General features: G+C 37.8%; 4 protein-coding genes across 6 annotated transcripts in view; 2 read left to right on the forward strand and 2 right to left on the reverse strand.

Annotated features, from left to right (window-relative positions):
• Positions 1-289, forward strand: part of LOC106313617 (vacuolar cation/proton exchanger 4) — an 11,661-nt gene extending 11,372 nt beyond the window's left edge. For both annotated transcript variants that reach the window (XM_013751486.1, XM_013751487.1), the window contains one exon: positions 218-289. In XM_013751486.1, coding sequence (XP_013606940.1) covers positions 218-221 — 4 coding nt within the window. In that variant the 3' untranslated portion in view covers positions 222-289. The remainder of the gene's footprint in view (positions 1-217) is intronic.
• A 1,773-nt stretch (positions 290-2,062) lies between these two features.
• On the reverse strand, positions 2,063-4,219 carry LOC106313616 (lectin-domain containing receptor kinase VI.3-like). The gene has a single exon (XM_013751485.1). The coding sequence runs from the start codon at positions 4,190-4,192 to the stop codon at positions 2,150-2,152; it is 2,043 nt and encodes a 680-aa protein (XP_013606939.1). The 5' UTR covers positions 4,193-4,219; the 3' UTR covers positions 2,063-2,149.
• A 2,819-nt stretch (positions 4,220-7,038) lies between these two features.
• LOC106317319 (uncharacterized protein At5g01610-like) lies at positions 7,039-8,267 on the forward strand. The gene is made up of 3 exons (XM_013755157.1): positions 7,039-7,163; positions 7,652-7,706; positions 7,820-8,267. Exons 1-3 carry the CDS (start codon positions 7,077-7,079, stop codon positions 8,188-8,190), a joined length of 513 nt encoding a protein of 170 aa, XP_013610611.1. The 5' UTR covers positions 7,039-7,076; the 3' UTR covers positions 8,191-8,267.
• A 452-nt stretch (positions 8,268-8,719) lies between these two features.
• Positions 8,720-12,824, reverse strand: LOC106313150 (kelch-like protein 1). Of its 2 annotated transcripts, XM_013750894.1 has the most exons (11): positions 12,721-12,824; positions 12,130-12,440; positions 11,688-12,063; positions 11,575-11,654; positions 11,093-11,170; positions 10,517-10,850; positions 10,041-10,240; positions 9,879-9,955; positions 9,668-9,769; positions 9,137-9,326; positions 8,720-9,046 (listed from the first exon to the last, which is right to left on the reverse strand). In XM_013750894.1, exons 2-11 carry the CDS (start codon positions 12,427-12,429, stop codon positions 8,957-8,959), a joined length of 1,827 nt encoding a protein of 608 aa, XP_013606348.1. In that variant the 5' UTR covers positions 12,430-12,440; positions 12,721-12,824; the 3' UTR covers positions 8,720-8,956. The 2 variants fall into 2 exon arrangements, with proteins under 2 accessions (XP_013606348.1, XP_013606347.1); XM_013750893.1 differs by having other exon boundaries at positions 11,575-12,063.
• Between the last annotated feature and the right edge of the window lie 2,852 nt (positions 12,825-15,676).

Here is a 15,676-nt window from a genome sequence, read left to right on the forward strand (position 1 = left end):
CCCCCTCTCACCCCCCAACAACATATATAGTGAACAGAAAAAATGAAGAAAATATCAATCAACCTTCTAAAGAATCTATATTCTATTGTTGCTAAATATTAAGTTTTAATTTACAAGTGAAAATCAAGTAATTTAAGAAAAACAAAATTTAACCAATCAACCGTTTTTTTTTTCAGAATAGATTCTATATATTGATATATGGTTAATATTTTTGCAGGTAACTGAACTATGTTTGACTCCTTTTTGTATTTTTCATATTTTATTTTCGGATTATATATTGTGTATATTATAACATTAATATTTTTTTATAAAAGGATTCCTTTTGTTACATTATTTTCTATTAGGGTATTCAGTAAGGTCACAGAGTATATACAAAAAAGGTATGCTTCCCAAGTAATATTAGTCATTACGACCAGAATTACCATATATATCGTAATATGGTTGTAAAAATTGATGAAATGATAATTTATAACAATATCGTCGATAACTTGGAAAATTAACATATTTTAGGATATATTTTTCTCTTTATTTGTCGGCAACATAGTTTAGGGAATTTTTATAACTATATACATGGATTATTTTGGCAATTTTTTATTGCTTAAACTTGTTTTTAAGAAGAAAAGTGGTCCAACACAGCATGATAAGCAGACTTTTGGATTAAAAAAATATTTGACTCTCAATATTCATAAGGACTTGTACATTTGTGTTTAAACCTCAACGATAAATGGTTCAATGTCCATTTTTCAACTTATATAAGTGTTTTCTCTTATTATCAGCCTGGCGAGAGATTAAGTGAGTCCCAAATTTCTCGATTGAATTCTCTGATCGTTATCAATATGACTTTTGTATATGAATGTCCAAGTTTTTCTCTCTCTCTCTCTCTCTCTCTCTCTCTCTCTCTCTCTCTCTCTTTGGGTCCATGTGTTAACTTCTTTAGGTAGCATTGAGTTCTGTCACGTCATGTTAACATGTGGATTAAACTCCACCTCACCTATTCGGACCAGTTGAACGGCCATAGTGGCTTCCTCTATTGGGTGTAATTGTGTTGGATTGTCCATTAGATGATAAAATCGACAATTTTCAACAACCAAATCTCTATATATAATGCGATTAATGAGTTTACTATATAATCTCCAAAAGGAAATATTCATCCAGACCACCTCAATGAAAATGCTTGTTTTACCATCAAAATCAAAATGAACAAGTATATTCGAAACCAATCATGCTGATGATTAATGAATTTTTTTTTCCAGAACACCTTAATGAAAAAGCTTGTTTAACCATCAAAATCAAAATGAACAAGTATATTTGAAACCAATCATGCTGATGATTAATGTTGAGTTACAATCAAAATTACTCTATTGTAGTTTAATTATGGCTGTCGTTGCAAGCGTTTTAGATAACAAAACGTATGATGTCAGTTAGGGAAGGTTTCCAGTTCCCCTATAAAAACATGCAGTATTTATGAAAGCATCCAGAAACTAAGTTAGTGTTAGTTATACTAGTATTTTATAAGAAAATACTTGCCATTTCCACTATGAAAACATGCAGCTATATTAAACCAGATAAGATTATAGCTTTTGCTCAAGCTAACTTTTAAGTATCATTCAATTAGAAAAGCTGATCATATAAATATAACAGAAATAGACATCCCAACAAACTTAGTTTTTAAATATAGGGTTTGTTGATTTTCTATTTGAAAAGTAAAACGAATTGAATTGCATTATATTTTTAAAATTTGGAGAATCAGTTTGCATTATCCAATTCATTAAAAAAACATCATTCAACGGCTGAGGTTGAATAAAAATTAAAAATAGATCTTAATTATTAAATAGGACAATCATTTAGGTTTAGCAATTTAACAATTCCAGTTTCTTCAAAACCACCAACAAAACTTATTGATGCATGTTTATACTATGCAACTATTAACCTTAAAGGTGTTAGTATAATTTTCCTTGAGCTTCCTCGAGTCATACTCTATTTAGTTATTACTAGATCGAGAAAACAATAATATCCGAACCGTTAAAAACGCGGTTGTCAAACGAGTCGTTGTAATCGGTAAATGCCAAACGAGTTAAAAAAAAAAAAACAAGAAAACTAGCCCTAACATTATACTTGCCTTGCAAGTTGCAACGAAAGTGGGAATAAACTATCTACCACTGATAACAGAAGTAGAAGAAATCCTTGTAATGGAGAAAGATGTAACTGAGCTCGAAGCCCTATCAGACGAAACATAACCTTCAAACTTGGATCCTAAATCACTTGTTGAAGAATCTGAATATCCCCAATGGTCATCAATCACAGGAACATCTTCGTCTCCGTTCAAATACCTAAGCACCATTCTCATGGATGGCCGAGACTCCGGTCTCTGATGGCAACAGAGCAATCCGACGGCGAGGGAAACCTTTGCCTCTATACTGTCGTAACAAGATCCTAGTCTTGGATCCACAGCAGTGAGAATCTCCCGCAGCTCCATAACCCAATCTGGCAAGAAGAAGTTTCCAGAGTCGGTAGGTCTTCTCCCGGATACGATCTCTAGCAGCAAAACGCCAAACGCGAAAACATCAGACGCGGTCGATGATTTACGGGTGCGTGTCAACTCGGGGGCCATATAGCCGATGGTGCCGACGACAACGGTGGTGTGGGACAGCGAACCCCCGCGTTCGTAAAGCCTGGCGAGCCCGAAATCACCAAGTCTCGGGTTCATGTCATCATCGATGAGAACGTTGCTGGGTTTGACGTCTCTGTGGATCACAATCTTCTCCCATTCTTCGTGGAGATAGAGCAGCCCAGACGCGACTCCTTTGGCGATCTGAAAACGCACGTTCCAAGACAAAACGGCGCCGCTTTGTCGCGGTCTACTGTAAAGCAGAGAGTCTAAGCTTCCGTTGGGGATGTAGTCGTAAATGAGCAAGAGATCGTTTTTGTGTTTGCACCATCCTTGGAGGTTCACCAGATTCTTGTGCCTTAAACGCCCTAAACTCTCGATCTCTGCCACGAACTCTCGAACACCTTGCATGCTATTGGGAGTTATCTTCTTGACGGCGATTTGATCAGAGGAAGAAGAAGATGAGGAGGGGCTTCCTCTGAAGACGGTGCCGAATCCTCCGGTGCCGATGATCCGGTTCACGTTGAATCCATCAGTAGCAGCGTAGAGATCTTTGTATCTGAGCCGGTGAGGATGATTGATCTCCCAGTCTTCGAGAATCTCTCCTTGTTGCAAACGCTTCTTATACATGACGAAGAAGAATAGCAAAGCAAGCAAGATGAGCGTTACTCCTGATAGAGCCACGATCAGAGAGAGGACCTGAGGGTCGTAACCTGTCTTCTTGGCAGTGTTAGGAGGCGGATGAGGAAGCTCCGAGAGGTTGAACGGTTCTGCAACAAGAGGAGGAGGATCTACGCCGCTTGAGAAACTCCAACCCATCACGTAATGAGCACTGGACTGGTCTCTCCCTGTGGCTGCCGTGAAACCCACGTACATTTCTTCTTGCACGATCTCTAACAACTTTGGGACTGGTCGCGAGATCAAGGGCTTTACGGGTCTAGACTTCAAACGTGCCGGATAAACCGTGAAGTTAAGCGTTTGGGTTGGTCCGTCGTAATCCAAAAGTGCTTGTATCGGATCACCACTCTGAAGTAGGAAATCCTCTTTTCGGTCAGACTCGTCATTGTCGTAATACACGACCGGTTCTTGAACATCCGATGCCAGGTTGTTGAAATTCAGACCGATGTGATTCCCGGATCGATCAGAAACGTCTTTGAATCCTTGTACCGTGTCGAATTCAACAGCGAATACGTGATTCGTAAGATTCCCGTCGTTTCTTTCATTCAAAAGTCCCAAGTACTGCGCCGATTCGGCTCCGGGGCGGTCTGGAGTCGGAGATAGCGTGAAGGTGAACCCAAACCCCCCGTTGCTGGAGCTTGTAGGGATGATCACGAACACGAATGATGTGCTAAACGAACCAACCGTTGAATTTGCCAGCAATCTTACCGGTTTACTGTAGAACGCTGTACCGGTGACGTTTGCGTTTCGGTCAGTGAGCCTCAACAATCCGTCCGGTTTGATCGTCGCTACTCCTGTCGTCAGAATTTGCGATTGGTTTCCGCTAAAACCACCGAAACTGAACTCTGTTGTTGTTGTTGTTGTTGTTGTTGTTCTCTGAGCTCGTCGAACAGGGACTGTCAACATCAAGAACAAGAGGGAGACGACAATGAATTTCATGATCGGTGCAAAGGAAACAAAGAGAATATAAACACAAAGAGGGTTTGAAAGAAGAGAAGATAACCAGGATGTGTTTCTTTCTCCTATATTTTAGGAGTTAGAGCTCTTCTTATAATTAAGGAGGAGAAAGAACTTCCAAGTTTCAAACAAGACAGAAAGTTGCGTTACATTCGTCCTCTTTGCTAACTGGTTCACATTAACGTGTTGACAATACTTGGAGGAACCCCGATGGTTTCTGATTTTGTGGTTAATTCAGTATTTACATACAAATTTCAAATAACATATTCAACTAATCATTTTCAATATTTTAATTCCGTGGCTATTGCCATTTCTCATTTCTTTTGCTTATAAGCAATTTGATGATTTTGATGTTTATGTTGATTTTGAATTCTCACACATTTTTTTGGTCAAGATTTTGAATTTCATCTATAAAATATTGTGTTATGACTTATGATATATTGGATATATTTAATTTTTTACTTGAGATCACGTGCTGTAAATGATAATTAAATTTCGTTAAATTAAAGTTTCAATATAAATAGTTAGCGATTTTCACATTTTCTAGCTAAACCGCCAAAACAAAAAAGATATTTGAATATTCTTTTTTAACATATGTACAACTTACAAGTTTCCATTATCTACAGTTAAAACCATACTATAACGTATAAAATAATAAGGTAAACATGAACAAGGAAGTAAAAGTAATATAGTTTTGATGAGGAAATTAATGTAAAATATGAATAACGATAATTAATTTGGCAATAAATACTGTATATTGTAATATAAAAATAGTCGACAATTAATATTAAAGCGTATAATTCATTCAGAAAGTGTACAAACATAAAAAAAAATCACAATAAACTTAAGGACAGACAATACTCATATATAAACAGAGGAAGTTTTTATCTGAAATATTACTAATTCATATACAAAATTCCGTAATTTGATATCGTTTCAAAATATAGACTTTTGATATATACTTTAAGTTTAGGATGCTGATATTACAAAGGATTTCTTCTATGCTGAAAATTAAGTTTTCTAATAGGTCCACCGCAGCTATATGAGTTTGACTTTGACAAATTCCATATCTGCTTTGAACCTGCAAATATTCTAATACTTTTGAGAGAAAACGAAAAGAAATTGACTTTTAAGCTTTGGACATTGTGTGATATGGGTTAGAAGATGAGTTTCAAACTTAGAGGAATGCAATAAATTTACTTCGACCAATGATTAGTATGTAACAATATCGGATCATTCATTATCTTTAGTTGAAATAAAACGCTCGTGCTTTATTATGTTTTCAGCTTTACCACAAAATTGAACGAAGTATTGCCTTTAGTTTCCGTTTATTGCGAAATCTCTCAAGTTCATAACTGAAAATTGGTCGCATAGATCCTTATCAGTTAGACTTTGTAAATGTTGTACTATTTCAAAATTCCATTTGTATTTACTTTAAAAAGTCCTTGATGTAATATTGAGATAGAAAAGATCACGTCACCTAAGGTGGTCATGTGAGATTTAACACGGCAGTGTTTTCAAACCGTATAATCCAAATTTGAAACAATGTACAAGTCAAATGAAAACATTGACCATCTTATGGATCAATGTGGTTGGATACTAGCTAGGAAAGGAGGTACAAACTCTCGAGCATCTAAAAGGCTATTACAGGAAATTAGGTTTTGATTTCAGGCAAAAGTTGGCCATGGCCCATGGGAAGTGATAAGTATAGAGCAAGCAATGGATCAGATCAGCTATGGCGAAGAGTGATACCCTTTGGTACCTACACTACTGGTCCTCCTTTCATCAGAGAATGGAATATGAATGTCATGGTACCCCCTTCTACTCCTTTCTTCTGATTTCTGAAAATTTGATTCATATTTTCTTTTGTTATTTGAGTGTCGCAGAGACTGTTCAGAATTTACTACAACCTTAGTGGTAGAGTAAGGCAGAAGCTGGAGAAAACAGTCCCTGGATTCAACATTATAATGGGAAAAGTACAGAAAGATTATGAGAGTCGGATTGCTCGGAGGATGAAGTGGAGGGAGGAGGAGATGAGAGAAGAGGACCTTGGGCATAATTCCGGCCATAGCGATGAAGATGAGGAGGAGGAGGAGGAGGAGGGTGAAAGTGGCTCCACATAAATGATATATACTTGATAAAGTGATGACTAGAAGAGAACATCATTTTGGTTTTCGAATTCTTTACAAGCAATGCATAACGTTTTGGAATTGGTGTGCGAGTTGTTTGTTTCTCACATATACCACCAGTGTACACACACCATGCCGTTTTTGGCGTCTTCTGTAAGAACGTAACATGGTTAGCTTGCTGCTGCCATGTTGAGTTTATTTGGAATCTCAAGAAAATATATCTATTGCTCAACATAACAAACAAACAGCCTCGAAAGCCCATTAAATCTAATTATGGGTGTCAAAGTGCGAGGCCCGATAATTATTTGCAACAAAGTTGGGAATTGCCATAGCTTCAAACATCATCGTCCAATTCTGAAGCACTCTGATTCCCATTTCTCCAACTATTGACATTAATTATGATAAATGCATTGACAATCTGATTGATATACAGTCTCAATGAAGGAAGAAAGGAGTGGTAGTCGATAGATGTTCAATTACCACATGTTTTATATCTATTGGCTTACTGAAATAGTTTGCTAAAAAACAAGTCCAACCGTGCGAGACCCAACGTCCTTGTTGGTTCCTTCCTATAATTAAGGAAAAGAGAAAAACAAGCTTTATTTCGTTTCTTTTCTTGTCTATAAAATTTAGAAAAGGCCTTATTTGCTTTTGCCTTCAAATTTTTGGATTTCCTGAAGAAATCTTTGTGTAATCGAGAATAAATGGATCAGGTGTTCAACAAGGTTGGATCCTACTGGTTAGGCCAGAAGGCGAACAAGCAGTTTGACTCTGTCGGCAAGGATGTCAGCGTACGTACCCCCTCCCTACCAAAATTATTATTACCAATCAACAGAATTTTTTTTTTCCATAATCAAAAGTTCCATCTTAATCGATTTTTTTATTAATGGGTTTTTTTCTTTCTGAAACTGCATTCATAAATCACATTATTAATTGTTTCTTTTAATTTTTCCCGTATACGAGGCATGAATGATCTCTGACTGCATGTATATACGTTTCCTATGGAAAATTTACCTTACTTTTTTCAGTCATTTGTGACATTGCTTACTAGCCAGCTATATATCACGTGGGAGATTTGGACATGCATGTGTTGTGTGATTCTCATTTTCTCGTTATGTCTATAGATTGTGTGATTCTCCTCTCTTTTTTCTTTTTAGGAATTGGTGTGATTCTAATTATTATTGCCATATTGATTATATATATGCTCGACAATTTACGATAACGCAACTAATTATGTTCTTCCTTGAGCATATTCTTTTTTTTTGTTTTGTTTTACCAGTCGCTATCAACGAGCATCGAAGGAGGAACAAAATGGTTGGTCAACAAATTCAAAGGTTTATATAACCTGACATACAATTTTTCCATCATATATTGATGAACCACAAAGATTACAAGAAAAGGTTAGATAATAACACGTAGGAACTTACGGTAATCGATGAATATACAGGAACAATGCAGAAGCCGTTGGCTGAGTTGCTAAAAGACTATGATTTGCCGGTTGGCATCTTCCCACGCGATGCTACAAACTACGAGTTCGATGAGCAGACAAAGAAACTGACGGTGCTGATCCCATCAGTCTGCGAAGTTGGCTACAAAGACTCATCTGTCTTAAAATTCACCACAACAGTAACGGGACGTCTTGAGAAAGGAAAGCTAGGTGACTTGGAAGGAATGAAGACAAAAGTAATGATATGGGTCAAAGTCACAAGCATCTCTGCAGATTCATCAAAGGTCTATTTCACTGCAGGTGTGAAGAAGAGCAGAAACCGAGATGCTTATGAGGTGCTAAGAGATGGCGTCCGAGCCGATAAATTTTAGTTACTCCATATATTCTTCTCCTTACCGACTCTTCTTACTTGAAACATATAAATATTTTTCCTTCTTCAATTTGCACGATCGGCTTCATTTTTAATACTGCCGGAGCATTTCTTGCAGAGAAAAAGACAAAAATAGCACTAAATCAAGTTTATGTTCCCAAACTAGCACTCAAGGTCAAAAGTCACAAAAATAGCACTTAATGTTTTATCAAAAATCACAAACTTAGGGTTTAGAGTTAAAAGGCGGGGTTTAGGATTTAGGGTTTAGGGTTTAGGGTTTAGATTTTAGGGTTTAGGGTTTAGGGTTTAGAGTTTAGGGTTTAGGGCTTAGAGTTGAGAAATGAGGTTTAGGGGATAAGATTTTAAATTTTGAAAAATTAAAAAATTAAAATTTTCAAAGGATAAACTTAGAAAAGTGCTATTTTGGTCATTTTAGTTTTTGAGTGCTATTTTTGTGATATAAACTTAGAAAGATGCTATTTTGGAGATTTGCCCTTTCTTGCAGGTACACGTTGGCTGAAATTATAATCTTGCGAGTTTCAACGATATTTTAATTATAATCTTCTGTTTCAGACAAGTCAGTTTTCCAACTGAAATTTACAAAACCATCATTATAGCAAAATCCATTTTGCATCCAAAAACACTCTTCCCCCAACGTCTAAAATGCCTCCTAAACTCCTAGAGAGTTCCCTATCAATGGCTCTCTCTCTCATCTCCAGAGTAATGACTTTGCCATAGATACAAAACAAGAAGAAGGCTTTTTCACTTTACAAAGCCACTGCGGATAGAAAGCCACGCCTCCCCATGGATGAACACGGCACCTTTTCCCACCCTTTGCCATCCTTGAAACACTCAACCTGTAATCAAACACACACCATCAAGAGTTTATATAATGGGTAAATGATGATGAGCTTTGTCATTTCAAATAGACAAGTAACAAACAATACAGTGTCTAAGATGTCTACTCCTTCCCCCTTGTATCCTCCGATCACATATATGCAGTCTTTCACTACTGCCGCTGCTGAATATCCTCTTGCCTCCTTCATTGCTTCTCCCTCTATCCATGTCCCTCTCCGTGGCTCATATATCTCCACACTCGATACCATTGTCGATCCATCATACCCACCTATCGCATATCTGCACAAGCTTTTATCATCTTTTACCAACTCTTCTTTTTGTTATTCTTAATCCTAAACTATATATCTCAAGGTTTTAACCTTGGCAAAATAACTGAAATAGGGTCACAAAATTATGGGTTAAGAAGTTAAAAAGAAACTCACATGTAAGCGCAAACAATATTGTTCTGATTATATAGCGAGTGAGAGTGAGCGTTGCAGGTTAACTTTTTTATTTGATAAACTGTTAACATAGTTTTATTACAATCAGTAGAACCTACTGTATATTGTTTAACAGATCATCTCATTTTCCCTGTGGGCTTGTTCTTAAGAGAAAAAAAACGATGGTGAGACGAAACTTACAGTTTCTCGTTCAAAACAACAAGAGAATGGCAGCCTCTTCTTGACTTCATCGATGCAATTCTCATCCACGAGTGCTCTCTAGGATCAAACCTTTCAGCTGTGCTGTTAGAAGTAGAGAGAGAGAGTTTCCAACAAACTCGTTCTTGTTAGTTTCACATTATCAGCGGTAAGATTAGGGGGAAAAACAGAAGAGAGGCCTTAATGTTCTTACTTGAGGTACTCCTTCCCATCAAAACCACCGACAGCATATATCGAACCGTTATGCTCCGAGGCTGCAACTGCAAATCTCTGAGATATCACACAACAGCGATTCATTACTTGAATGGTACAAGTCAGCGAAATAGAGAGAATATGGATAATGAAGTAAGTTTACCTTGTGCTCCATTGACCTTGTTCTGATCCATCTCCCTATATCTGGATCAAGCATCTCAACATCTGAAAAAACCACCTCAGCGTTCCCGCCTCCTATTGCAAATATTTTTCCATCCAACGTGGCTCCACCTAAATTTCCTTTCCGGTCGTTCAAGGGAGGGCACAAGCTCCACCGGCCATCCGTCTCGTTATATGATTCAACTTCAAACATAAGAAATAAGAGGCAAAACATAAATCAAAAGTTTAGGGAGACTAAAAAAAACACGCACAATCAAGAGTAAAGTGCGCGACATCAATACACACCTCATTAAACAGTAATTTGCTCAAAATTTTGGTTTAGTAATTTTCTGAGAATCACAGTAGTATGCTTCTGCTACCCATATTTAGCTTCTGTATTGTTTTTATATTTGTGTTGTGAACAGACCTTAATGCATTACTAGTTAACACATGTTAGCAAAAAGGAAAGAGAGGCCCTACCTGTGTTCGACCAGCCATGGCCACCTTCATCCCCTCCAAAGACGTAAACTTTACCATCCAATTTTGCCACTGAAGCATTTGAGCGGATACAGCTCATCGAACTATGAGCCATTATAACATTCCTAGATGGAAAATATGATTGCACTGATGACAATCCTGATTCAGAGTAACCATCAAATCCGCCCAAAAGAAGTATTGCCTCGGTTGAATCATCTGGTGAATGGCTCTCCCCCACATCACTACCACGAGCTTTGGAGATCAAAGAACCTGCTGATTTGGACTCCAGCATGTTGCAACGCTCTCTCAGTCTATGGATTTCAATGTGTGCTTCACCCTGTAATACCAAAAAAAAAAAAACAAAGTCTCATGAATTTTGAGCTTACATACTGAAAAATAACAAAGCATCATTCCTACTGATGTGAGGACTGTCTAAACCCTGATTATGGTGCAAAAACTGGGTGGAATATACTTATCTTTCAACTGGAGGACGTTTGTCATAACCAACATTCACCAATGAAAACAGGAAGGACCGATAAAAATCCACACCACCACCTTTGCGTTACGCAAAAAGCTTACCAGTTTCTCTTCCAAGTAGCATATCTTGGTTGAATTTTCAATTCCGTATGCCCTGAGTTCCTTCACCTCGTGCATCAACTGCAAAAGAGGGTAATGCCAATATGATCGATCCCATTGATTTTGATACGCCCAAAAGAAATGATAATCTTGTGAGAGCGCTTGAAAAAATGACTAAGAAGTTGAGGTGGAGCAGTTTCTAGTTAACGTTTTATAGATAATTTTTAAGCATTTCTACACAGTTAAGCTTGGATGAGTACACCTAGGAAGGGTGAACAGACGTGAAAATTGACTAGAATTTGGGTATTGTAGTTGAGAGAGTTGAGGGTTATCTAGAATCAACACCTAGGTTGCTGGTTACTCACGTGTTCGATTAAGAAATAAAGGGTTGACTCTCTAGCAGATTTACACATATAGTATATATATTATAACTGGAGACGTGGCGTGGAAAAGTAGCAACCATATGTAGTTAGATAGGAAAGTACCTGGATAATTGTAGTATGTTGAGGAGGAGATGAAACCAGAGAACCGCCATCTCCTTTCAAGTTGTTGCAGGTGGGAATGTTTGGTTGGTCAACGGTTTTGATCAGAGTATTGTCGTCATGACTAAGGGCGAGATCCCTCAGTTCTTCTTCAAGAAGACAGTCCTTATTCATTTGTTCAGAGAGTGAGGAGTCAAATTCCTTGGCAGAAACGAGTGACACCTCCACGGGTTCATTCTTGGAAGGCTTAACTTGGTCTCCAATTTGAGGTGATGAAGGAAAGTGAAAAAGCTGTCTGTTCTGTGGGGTACATGTACTGAGGGGTGGTTTAGGTTTGAGAGCAAAGGAAGTAAGCAGACAAATCAACTTATTAGTCTGTAAATGATCAAGCTCGAACCAAAAATGGTGACAAGTGTAGTAATTATCTTCAATGGCAGGTTTGAATTGTTCTTCAGAAAGGGGTTCACACTGTAACCGAGCACTGATTTGAACCTGAAAACAAAACAAAAAAAGATTGAATGTGTAAATTGAAATCATAGGAAAGAAAAGGAGACCTACCTGGGCAGGAAAAGAAGTTCTGTCGGAACCATTAGAGGTCCAGGCATAAGGATTGATATTGAGGAGACCAGGACCAGCAGCCTCGAAAATGCCATGAAGTTTACGATCAGAATAGTTGAAAAGAAACAAGGGGAGGGCAGTATCAATCTTCTGCACGTATGAAATGTGGTTGTAAGGTAAACCAAACAAGTGTTTGGACAAGCATTCCTTGATGGTATCTTTGGTGCAGCCGAAAACGACACCGCCTAGTTGCGTTTTGGTAAGGTTTCGGGATGAAAAGTTGGCCCTCGATTGAGCCATCTGAGGAAAACCTGCAACACACATCAATAATGCAAATCAACGGGGATGGAACAGAACAGATCAGGTGATGAACAAACAAAACGCAATCCAAGAGTTGGAACACACAAAAAATGGCAAAATCAACGCATGCGATGAGCTTCCATTGCGTTCAAAGGAAAGCCACAATCCCATATCCCAAAAAAACAGGACGTGAAAGAGTGGAGACCAGACGAGCATTGAGATGATTAACAAAAACCCTAAGGCAAAAGCAAACTACTCTAAACCTAAAATGGCAGTCGATTTGCGTCTTACTTGCTTGAATCCAGCCAGAGGCCGTGAGAACTCCAAAATCTCCGAGACAGCGCTAAAGATGGAGCGCCATTACTTAAGCCCAAACGACAGACCAAAAGTGACTGAGTGAGTGCCCGACTTTAAAATTTATATTTAGCATTACCAACCAACCACATACTCTATATTGTTAACTTTTATTCCATAAAATTAGCTTAAACCAATTTTTGATAAAATATTAACTATTAGTCATATCAAAAATGTGTATTATATTTACTTATATCTTACATATAAATAAATAAACAAACATGTCCTCTCACCTCATGGCATTCAAATTTTATCTTCTTTTTAGCATATGGGTTATTATGTGAACCGTGAAAGCTATTCTACTTCTATGAAACAATTCAAAAAAGTAGATATATGCATCTTCCTCTTTCTATTTACTTCTACCATTTCTTTTATACATGCCTAATATTAAAAGTAGCAAGTATCAGCTCGATTCTAAATGCCAATAGTACAATTTTTGAAACTAATCGCTGCTAGGAATCAGATGCGGATCTAGGTTGGAGGTAGGGGGTGTCAGCTCACACCTCTTAAACTATAAATTTCTGTTTTATAAACCTTTTACAATGAATCGCAGTGGCTCAATTGGTTCAACTCCCCACTTCTGACACCCCTTGTACCTGAGTTCGACCAACAGTTGACACCTAATTTTTAGTGTTTTATCTTTTCTTTCTTGTACGAGCCAAGGCCCATTATATTTTTACTGTTTATATTGTGGGCTTTCAAATCCAAATAGAACATTTGTGTGTGTTTTGTATTAAAATTCTGATACTTTTTCAAATTATTGACACTTTTATGTACTATAGTTTACGTTAAATAAAAATATTATTTAATATTTAATATTTTTTTTAATTTTAAATAATAATTTAATTTATAACACCCGTAAAAAAAAATTTTGGATCCGCCATTGCTAGGAATGCTACTGCATTTTGTCTAATACAACATGATGATGGTACATGTGTTCTTAACTGTTTCGAGAGATTGTTCTCTACCACTCTGTTTTTTATATCATAACTAATTTGAATGCCTAGAAGATACCTTTTTTCTTTTGTTTTGCTGATGTAGATTAGAAGGTTCATCGGTCAACCCTAATTAATTAATTATTCACCAGTGTAGGAATACATGTCTCCCGTTTTTTTTTTTTTTTTTTTTTTTGTCATCTATATATTTCATTCCAAGATCATAAGACATCAAAACATCCAGTTAAAGTACAAACAAAAGACCAACACTAAGACTCTTCCACGAACAAGTCTACACCTCTTATTTTCATCCAAAAAAACATGAACCCATGCACAAGGTTTCTATTAAACAGGAGTTCCTTTACCTTGTAAACCACCCAAAAAACCTCCATTTTTACCATGAGACTGATCAACTACACACAGAGGGGAGCTTCCTCACTCTCAAACAGATCGCGTAACCAACAGGGTGGCCCCTCTGCAACATACGACTGATAATAGCCTCCCTTAATCACACTCTGAGCTATGAGGAAAGCGCCTGTGTTAGTTGATCTATCTTCCTTCATCACCCTCCACCATTCCAGTTTCTTCAACCTTTCAACTATCTGCACGTACTGCTTTCTGAAGTTTGGCCATGCCTGTGGTCTTAGTATCACATTGATCAAAGTTGTATCATCAAAAGCAATGATGACTCTCTTTAGATGATGCGCATGACAGCTTTCCAGAGCCCACAGTAGACCTTTGAACTTCGCTTCATGAAGGGAATCAGTGTTCGAGAACGCTCTCCTACTGTGTATTTGGACCTTCCCGTGATCATCCCTTACCACCCACGAAGCTCCACTACCAGATTGCTTCTTGTCCCACGCTATTCCGATGTTGCATTTTAGCCAACCACGGTGAGGAACGGACCACGATTTCACAACTTCCATCTCTGCCTCCTGTTCTTCCACCTTCCTTCTATTCTCATTACTTCGAGCCAAAACCCATAAATGTGACTCCTCCCTAATCTTCTCCACCAGCTCAATTGGATAGTACTTCTTCCCTTCAAAAATGACCCTGTTTCTGTATTTCCACAAGTACCAAACTATCCAAGGAATAGCATTTCTAAATCTCTCATCAATTTCTCTGTTTTTCATCATCAGAAACAAACTGTGAAAATTAGAGAAGTGTGAAACTGCATCGAAACCAAATTGCGGAGTAGGAACATTGGCGAATGCCCAAACCTGTCTTGCTATGGAGCATCCAAAAATGATGTGATTTATAGACTCACCCTGATAGCCACAGGCTTGACACACCGGATCCATTTTGATACCTCTTTTGACCAAAAGTTCACCAACAGGAATTGCATTACTGATTGCTCTCCAAATGAAGTTCTTAATCTTTGGGACAGTGAGAATTTTCCAAACTTCAGTCTTCAAATCGTTCAAAGAAGGTCTCATCTCTGCTACTCTGATTTCTTCTTCTCTGTTGAACCTATTGATGAACCAATATCCCGACTTCACTGAATAGCTACCATTCCTGTTGTGTAACCAGACCCAATAATCTTGTTGATCAAAAGCAGTTTGCATCGCCAAAATTCTTTTGATATCTTCTTCATAAAACAACTCTTGCAGCTTATCCAGCCTCCAACAATTATTTTGAGGGTCAATCAGTTTATTTACTGTCAGCATCAAGTCGACGAAGATATTTTTCATCAGCGGTCTCCTTCTAACATCTCCCTCTATCCAATCATCGACCCACACTGAGACAGTCGTTCCATTACCCAAGTGTTTCCTCAAACCTTGAAATAACAGCTCCTTTCCAAATTGTATGCTTCTCCATCCATACGAAGGTCTCGATCCATTTTTCGCATTTAAGAAGTGTGATTTTTCGAAATACCTGCTCTTGAAGAATCTTGCGAAGAGGGATTCAGGGTGATTGAGGATTCGCCACGCTTGCTTGGCCAAAAGAGCTTGATTGAA

Source organism: Brassica oleracea, chromosome C9, assembly GCF_000695525.1.
Source record: "Brassica oleracea var. oleracea cultivar TO1000 chromosome C9, BOL, whole genome shotgun sequence".
NCBI lineage: Eukaryota > Viridiplantae > Streptophyta > Magnoliopsida > Brassicales > Brassicaceae > Brassica > Brassica oleracea.

Bases quoted from the DNA above. Each gene is read 5' to 3' on its own strand.
- LOC106313616 (XM_013751485.1), bottom strand. From the start codon at position 4,192: ATGTTGACAGTCCCTGTTCGACGAGCTCAGAGAACAACAACAACAACA.
- LOC106317319 (XM_013755157.1), top strand. From the start codon at position 7,077: ATGGATCAGGTGTTCAACAAGGTTGGATCCTACTGGTTAGGCCAGAAG. The intron at 7,164-7,651 runs GTACGTACCCCC...TTGTTTTACCAG, and splicing joins CTGTCGGCAAGGATGTCAGC to TCGCTATCAACGAGCATCGA. The intron at 7,707-7,819 runs GTTTATATAACC...ATGAATATACAG, and splicing joins GTTGGTCAACAAATTCAAAG to GAACAATGCAGAAGCCGTTG.
- LOC106313150 (XM_013750893.1), bottom strand. From the start codon at position 12,429: ATGGCTCAATCGAGGGCCAACTTTTCATCCCGAAACCTTACCAAAACG. The intron at 10,241-10,516 runs GTAGGGCCTCTC...TTATGTTTGAAG, and splicing joins CCATGGCTGGTCGAACACAG to TTGAATCATATAACGAGACG. The intron at 9,327-9,667 runs GTAAGTTTCGTC...AAGCTTGTGCAG, and splicing joins GTTGTTTTGAACGAGAAACT to ATATGCGATAGGTGGGTATG.